Source organism: Poecile atricapillus, chromosome 8, assembly GCF_030490865.1.
Source record: "Poecile atricapillus isolate bPoeAtr1 chromosome 8, bPoeAtr1.hap1, whole genome shotgun sequence".
Lineage (NCBI taxonomy): Eukaryota > Metazoa > Chordata > Aves > Passeriformes > Paridae > Poecile > Poecile atricapillus.
The window spans coordinates 18,564,080-18,571,972 of record NC_081256.1 but is presented as its reverse complement, the minus strand read 5'-3'; the positions used below and the strand labels follow the sequence as shown (position 1 = coordinate 18,571,972).

General features: G+C 54.4%; 1 protein-coding gene across 5 annotated transcripts in view; it reads right to left on the bottom strand.

Annotated features, from left to right (window-relative positions):
• Positions 1-16: 16 nt before the first annotated feature.
• The window catches only part of DVL3 (dishevelled segment polarity protein 3), a 33,694-nt gene continuing 25,817 nt past the window's right edge, over positions 17-7,893 (bottom strand). For 2 of the 5 annotated variants that reach the window (XM_058843492.1, XM_058843498.1), the window contains 13 exons: positions 7,436-7,571; positions 7,084-7,177; positions 6,654-6,723; positions 6,232-6,371; positions 5,958-6,034; positions 5,390-5,457; positions 4,979-5,029; positions 4,708-4,857; positions 3,814-3,945; positions 3,417-3,584; positions 2,592-2,804; positions 1,910-2,308; positions 17-1,459 (listed from right to left, as the gene is read on the bottom strand). In XM_058843492.1, coding sequence (XP_058699475.1) covers positions 1,428-1,459; positions 1,910-2,308; positions 2,592-2,804; positions 3,417-3,584; positions 3,814-3,945; positions 4,708-4,857; positions 4,979-5,029; positions 5,390-5,457; positions 5,958-6,034; positions 6,232-6,371; positions 6,654-6,723; positions 7,084-7,177; positions 7,436-7,571 — 1,730 coding nt within the window. In that variant the 3' untranslated portion in view covers positions 17-1,427. Of the gene's footprint in view, positions 2,309-2,591; positions 2,805-3,416; positions 3,585-3,813; positions 3,946-4,707; positions 4,858-4,978; positions 5,030-5,389; positions 5,458-5,957; positions 6,035-6,231; positions 6,372-6,653; positions 6,724-7,083; positions 7,178-7,435; positions 7,572-7,893 lie in introns of all 5 variants that reach the window. The other 3 variants (XM_058843494.1, XM_058843493.1, XM_058843495.1) reach the window with 3 other exon arrangements.

The window sequence follows — 7,893 nt, the reverse complement described above, 5'->3', positions numbered from 1 at the left end:
CGACACAAGGCAAGAGTCCAATAAAACTATGTTTATAAATAAAAACAAGGAGATTGGTGTTGTTTTTATAAAACCCAGTGGGTGGGGCAGGGCAAGGGGTGAGCAGTGGCCAGGGAGGCTACTGGGGACAGTCTGACTCCAGCGGGCTGAGGGAAGGAGAGGCTTTAGGGAGTCAGGGAGATGAACTGATGGCGCGTGAGAGCTGGCAGTGGGGCTGCAGGGGCAATGCAGACTCCCAGGGAGCAAAATACAGTTCAACTCCATTGTATAAAAATGGCAAACACAACAAAGACCAAAGGAGGTAACGCTTATGGAGAAAGCCACGGTGTGGCAGAAGAAGAGGGCGCCGGGGCGCCAGCACCAACAGCAGCAGGGTTGAGCGTGTCCATACTGTACCGTGCTTTGCCCTGGGCATGGGGAAAGGGCTGCCCCAGCCCCAGGCACGTCTCCAAGTACCCAGAAGTGGAAGGAAGAAGGGCAGGGAGCACTGGAGCAAACAGACTCAACTGTCCCAGCCCACCTGTGCACACTGAGCCCAAAGGCCACGGTTCTGGCTGCAGTCTCATCCCCAGAGAGCTCGAGTTGCCACCAGGCACTGCTAACAGCCCAGAGGGAGTGGGGCTGTCCCAGAGGTTTGTCCCTCCCAGCAGCCAGGCCAGCAGCACTGGGCAGAGGAGGAGACCGACTCAGCCCCTTCAGAGGGCAAATACAAGGGACCTCCACGTTTCTCCAAAGCATGAAAATGAACCAGTTGTGCCCCGCCCTCACCTTCTAACTCAGTCCAGGCCCCTGAAGGTATCACATAGCTGAGCAGCAGCACGACAGCAGGAGGGAGAAGGCCACAACCGCCACCGCCAGCCCCAGGCATGGGACAGGCCCTACAAACAGGACAGGCAGCAGCACATTGCAGGCAGGAGGGCAAAGAGCAGGATGGAAGGAGCAGAGCTCTGCCCTTAAATCCCCCCAAAGAACCCCAAGGCAGGTGTAGGGCACCGAGTCACACAAGAGACTGCACAGGCAATCACCACCTCTTTGGGCTGGATGCAGAAGTACAGGCCCCAGCCCTGAGGCCTGGCCAAGGTGAAGGAGGGTCCTGCCATGAGGCAGTGTCAGGCTCGGACCTGGCCAGTACGTGGAGCAAGACAAGGGAGGCAAGAGGGAAGTGGCAGCATCTCTCCACTCCCTAGAGGCACTGAAGCCCTGGAACATTCATGCATTAGCCAGAAGGCAACTACAATGGGATTTAAAATACATATATAAGGCTGGTCCCTGCTCCCCTCTCAGGGCTGTGGGAAGGGCAGGGCATCTTCCGCGAGGGGGAGGAAAGAAGCCATCTTCAGCGCCATGCGTGCCCAGCGCCCCTGGAGCTCCGTGTCCTGCTGTCGGGCCACGCCACGCTCCAGCTCTCCCCCCCACGGGCGGCAGGCTCAGAGAAAGTCAAACACCCCGTAATTCTTTGCTGCTTGATAGAAGAAACACAAAAGGGTGAAAAGAAAGAAGAGATGTTTAGGGTGGAAGGACTGAGGCAGCAGTGACACACGGGCAAGCAGCACAGGGTGCTGGGACGGATGCAGATTAATGGGGTTAGAGAGGATGGCAGGAGGGAATTACCATCGGCAATACACAAGTCTGGTGGCGGGATGGGCTGACAGCACCCAGCAGGCCTGCCAGGCCTGTCCACCCCACTCGAGGAGGGATTAGAATCAAGGTTTAGTTCCATTTATTATTTTTTTTCCCTTTTTTTCTTTTCCTTATCAAGACAAAAAAAAAGAAACAAAAAAAACCCCAAAAAAACAAGGGGTGAAGCCAGGGCTGGTCCTAGGAAACAAACGACAGGATAGAAGGGGGAAGGAGGGACAGCAGACAGACAGGGGACGGGCGCTTCACATTACATCCACAAAGAACTCACTGGGGTTGCCCATGGCCATTCGGAAGGACTGTCTACTGGCTGTCAGTTCGGGGGGCACAGAGGCCAGGTCACGGCCCGGCGGCGCCCCGGGGGGCCCCATGGCTGATGGCGGTGGAGGCATCAGCAACATGGGGGGGCTGAAGAGAGGGGGGAGGCCAGGCGGCCCGTACGACTGCTGGCTGTGGTGGCTGCGGATGCTGTGAGCCAGGGAGTGCTGGCTGCGCTGGCTGTGCTGGCTGGCCGGCACCGAGCGCTCGCTGGCCGCACGCTCACGCCGCATGCTGCTCCTCGTGGTGTGGTCTGACTCGCTCCCGCTGCCGCCTGACTTTGACTCCCCAGTCTTCTCTCTCTCCTTCCTCCTCTCGCTGCCACTACGATTGGAACCACTGCTCCGGCTCCCTGCAAAGCACACGAGGCAAGGTTAGGTGCCAGCTCAGACAAGTCAGGAAGAACAGATGGATGCTCCTCTACCCAAGGGAGGACTGCAGCATGCTCCTGCACAGCCAGGCCCCAGCACAGTCCGTGCTCTCTGTCTCCCTTCAGCACCAAGCCCCACAACCCTTTCCCTTTCATTCTTCCCCCACATACTTAGGCCTTGCCTAAGCAGCCTTTTCCTGCTGCTGCCCTGTACTGAACAGGACATCTGCCTACCTGCAGGCATATTTTAGTCCTTTTCACTCACCTTCACTGTGCTGACTGCCTGCACTGCCCCCTCCATAGCTGTAGCCTGGGTCAGGGAAGCCGGGATGGGGGTTGTATGGATGAGGCGGTGGATATTGATATGGGAAGGCCATAGGCCAGGGTGCAGCTCCTGGGTGGGGGAGCGGAGCCAAAGTGTCCTGATCAGAGGCACCACTGGAACCATCATGATCATGAAGAGACAAATTAGCCATGTCTGCAAGAAAAGCAGAGAACAGGGGTTAATCCAAGCAGAAAAACAACTCTGTGGTAAAGCAGCTTTCTGTCCATTCTTGCTGATGGATAAGGACAGGATATGCAAGGAGACACAAGAAGTTGGCACTCTCCCTGTTAGTCAATGCCACCATTTGTGCTTCCTGGCTGAACAACTGCCAGGCTGTGGGAGTCCAAGCTGCCACTCTAATACAGAGACCAGCTTGGTGGGAAAGGACCACACCAGAACTACAGCTCATCCTGCCAATTCCTTCCCCCACCTTATTTGAACAGAACCCAGTTGCCTGAGCATCAACCTCTTGCCAGCACTGAAATTCAGAGCCTGGAGACAGTCAGTAAAGACTAAGACTCTGCTATGACCACCTAGGAGAAAAGATCACATAGTAGGTGACACTCAATGCTGCTTCCAACTTCACTACCTCAGCAGCAGAACAAGGGAGCTGGGATATTCTTCATCACTCCCTTAACAGGGTCTGTAGAACAAGGGGCCCAGCCTGATGGCAATGGCTGTTACTGTGTCCCCATGGTGTCAGCAGGGCTCTGCAGGACTACTACCCCTCCATCCTCTCCCTCCCACCCACACCAAGAGCCATACTTCCACAGAGGTCCCCGAAGATGTAATAGCACTGCTCCGAGAAGGTGATCTTGTTCACGGTGTGTCGGATGTAGCCAGCCTTCAGCAGATTGCTGGCATATTTGCGGGACTCACGGCGGTCTGTAAAGCCCTCCACGTGGTGATAGAGCCAATCTACCACATCCGAACCTGCCACCAAGTACAGAGTTAAATTTGGCAAGAGAGAGGAAGATGGCGACCCCTGAGGCAGTGAGCCACACTGGAGCAAAGACAAAGTGGGTCAAGAGGTTCAATTTGTGACTCTTGCCTAGTCAACAGTTTGTTTATGGTGACACAGATGCTCCCTTGCACGCCTACTTGAAAATGGGCCACCCATTCCCCAGTCGCTGCCTCTGCTGCAGGCAGCACAGTCTCTTACCAATGAAGGCATTGGGGATGGTGATCTTCAGCCACATGCGGTCACGCACCTCAAGGCCTGACTCTGGTGAGGCCATGGCTTTGACAATGGTGGCCATGTCACTGTGGATGGACAGGTGAAAATCATCGAGGCCTGTGGTGTGGATGAAGGAAGGTAGGCAGAGGTGAGAAAGGACAGAAGAGACAAGAGGGCCACATGGAAGCATCACACACAGGAGGAATGGGCTGGGGAACAATACATCGCAGACAGCCTTGGGGTACATGCTGCCCCCTTCCAGCCTTCCCATGTTATCTTCACGTGTCAGCCGTTTCCTCTTGGGCAAAGCCCAGGCAAGAGTCACAAACTTACAACAAACTCCTGGCTTGTTGCCTCACCCAGGCTCTCCAGACCCTTGCTTCAGGGCTCTACATACCAAATCATCCCAAACTTTCAAAAAGCAACCAAGAGCCCTGTGCTCAGCAGGACCCTGACCCCAGCACAAGGGTCTTTGCTCTCAGCTGCCTCCTCTACTCTGCTCTATCTGTTGTCTGGGAGGACCTCGAAATTGCTCCAGGGACATGCTGAATCCATCTGGCTCCACATTCTCAGCAGCTAACCTCTGACTGGTCTGAGCCTTTCCTCTACACCTGCCAGAATTCCTGACTGCACCCAGCTTCCTCTACTCTCCTCTACTCTCCTCACACAGAAGGCTGAAAAACATGATATTAATTCTCCCAGGCAGAACTCCTACTGATCAAAGTGCCAGCCTGGCGAGAGCTGCCTCCCTCCCAGTCCCTTGGCAGGGCAGATCTGGGCCACCCCAGCTGTCCCCAGGCAGATGTATTGCTCTCTTCTCGGCATAGTGAAAGTGAGGAGGCCGTGCAGCGGGTGCAGCACGGAGGCACAAGAACTTACGTTCAGTCTCTGGGATGGAGCTGGTGATGGAGGAGCTGGTGGAAGTGATTGTGCTCATGGATGGACTCATACCGTACGCTGGGTAGGTGCCAGTCATCGCTGCTGTGTGAGACACCCAGGCTGCCGGGTCGATGGGCCGGATGGGCTCACCTGCATTGAAGAAAGAGTCGGTCAGTAATTGTAAGAAATTATCACCTCATCAAAACAACCTCTGGGGAGGGACAGGGACTCGGCACAGCCCATTCCATCCCCAGTATTTGCCGGGACTCACCCGGATCGGAGCATGGAGAGTCTGGCCCAGCCCAGATCCGCTGGGGAGCAACTGGGAGAGAAAGAAGAGAGGGAGGGTCAGCAGGAGAGGTGCAGAGGGAGAGATCCCCCTATGACTTAAGTGGGGGTTTCTCTTTCCTCTGGCGCCCCGAGCAAGTGACCTCCCTGCCCCAGTGAAACGCGTCCCCAGCGTGATGTGGGAAGGAGGGCTGGGCTTATGGGCATTTTGGTCTGGGAATAGGATATAACAGCCTCCTAAAAGGAGAGCTGAAACCCCATCAAACCCCAATTCAGTGCCCCATGGAATCACACACACAGGGGAGGAACAAGAAAACAACCAAGTATGTGCTTAAGGCAGGGCTCTCACATGAGCTAGGCACCAGCACTAAGGGTGGGTCAGCTATCCACTTACTCCTGGGTAACGAGAAGCAGCCCCGCGGACTGGGGTCCCAGCACTTGGCCACGGTCAGGGTGATGGGCCTGCAACAAAAAGGTGAGTTAGAACCAGAGCACAGTAACACAAACCCCTGCATGATGGGCGGATGCTGTGTGCCAGCTCTCTCCTGAGAGACAGGGAGAAGCTGCCAGTAAAGTGACCTTGCTCCCCTCCAGCTATGGGTTTCCCTAGTGACATGAACAAAATTATGTGACCCTGCTGAGGGTTGCTGATGACCCAAATAGAATCAGAGAATCACAGCATGGTTTGTTTCAGGAAGGATCTTTAAAGGCCATCTAGTCCAACTGCCCTGCAATGAGCAACAACACGGCATCCCCACAAAAAAAGGGGCACAGACCCAAATTCCCTGCAATTCCGTTGGCTGCAATTCTTGCACTGGACATGAAAACCCAGGAATCACAGCAACACCAACAACCTAACTTCTAAGCTACTGCAGAGGCACTGGCTGGAAGATACGACACACACACCCCAAGTACAAATTGTGCAGATGTACCTGGATGGAAGGAACAACCCAGATACTCACCCCGGCTTGTGCACAATCTCCCTCAGCACTCGTACAGCATCATCATTGCTCATGTTCTCAAAGTTGATGTCATTTACCTGCAAACAACACAAAAAGGTGAGTCCCAGAGATGTGACCAGAGGCTGAGCTCCCCACTCAGCTCAGCAGTGACTCAGCTTCCTCCTTCCAAGCACAGCTTCCTGGGTTTAGCCTGCCAAAGTTCTCAGGGAGGCTTCTGGGTCTTTTCTTACTGCTTTCCCAGGCCCAAAGATGGAGATATGTGGGTGTGAAGTACCTGTAAGAGCATGTCTCCTGGCTCAATCCTGCCATCAGCTGCCACAGCACCTCCCTTCATGATAGAGCCAATGTAAATGCCTCCATCCCCACGCTCATTGCTCTGTCCCACAATAGAAATGCCCAGAAAGTTGTATTTCTCTGCAGGGATGGAAAGAGAAAGAAGTCACCCCAAAGCATCAAGCACACCTAACCTCAGTAAAACCACATCCTAATGATGGCGATTTGAACCCCTGTCACATAGACATTTCCTGAGACACACAAACTCTTGAGAGGCAATTTCTACAACAGAAGCCAATCTCCTACAGAATCAATCTTCTCACTCCTCCCTCATGCATTCTCTTTGCCCCCTCCCCAGTTCCCTCTCCACAACCCAATCTTGCTCTGGAAGGACTGCAGGCTCCATGCACACCTCCCACTCACCCATATTCAGTGTGACCGTGATGATGTTCAGGGACATGGTGGAGTCTGTGATGCTGCTGAAGGATGAGGACTGCAACGTAAGCGAAACATGAGATGTCCTCCTGTGCCTCAGTAACATTCCCAGCCCTAGCTTCTTCCACTTGTCCTCTCCTTCTTGTCCCTCCTTGTGGCACTACAGCCACCACCCACAACTCCAGTCTTATCCTGGGAGCTTTGCAGAGCCAGAGAACCGCCATGGTCCTCTCTACAGCTGAGACAAGGCCTGTGGTCCCAGCTCTTGAGGCTACATTGGTTTGGAAAAGTTTCACAGCAAGTCTCAGAACTTGGACACTCATCCAAACCCATGCCCACAGCAGAAACAGCTGAATCCCTGAGAGCCCACCCTGACCTGCACTGCCCTCCCCAGGATACCCAGCCCCTTCCTGGGTACCCGCTCAATGCGAGGAGCCTTCTGTTTCCGCCGGCGTCGCTTGTGCCTCCTCATTAGACGGGAAGCACTGCTTTGCTCTGTTGAACTGCTAAACCTGCAGGCAAAAGCAAAAGTCAGCTCTTCTGCTGCCATAGTGGTGGCTCTGGCAGCAAGAGAGCTATGGAGATAGTACAGGGAAGACTGCAGGGGCAGAGAGGAGAACATGCACATGGAGGACAGACAATGGCAGAAGGGTCTGCTGGGTGAGACAGAAGCAGGTCTGAGCCCAGGACTACTGCGCCCTGCAAAGGCATCTCTCTGTTCTGGGAGTCAGAGGGAAATTAGTGCCTCCCCAAGACCCAAGCTCTCCTACCTGCTGGTGGAGTCATCTTCATCTGAATCAAAGAAGCTGGTAGTCTCCAGCTCGCTGCTCATGAGTGTGGAGGAGCTCTCGTACCCACCCAGATCTCGGCGCCGCTCTCCCTTCACTGTCCCATTTACCCTGGGTGCTGTGAAAAGACAAGGGCTTGAGACAAACCCTTCCCCTATGCAGGGCTCATGGCAACCTCCTCAGAACAAATCTGGCCACCAGTCAAACCCATCTAGTGCCAAATAACTTCCAGTCTGCCCTGGGATCAGATCCATCTCCTATGGGATACCTCTTTTATCACTACAGGATGGGGAAGAGGCTGATGGACCAGTAGGAACAATGCTGCTAAACTTGTGGAAGACTTGCAGCTGTTTCCTTGGTAGAGCAAGAAGCAGCACAAATGGCAAGGCTAAAGCTCACTCTGCATCTCAGCTAAGAAGACAGAGGCACAACTGTCTCCT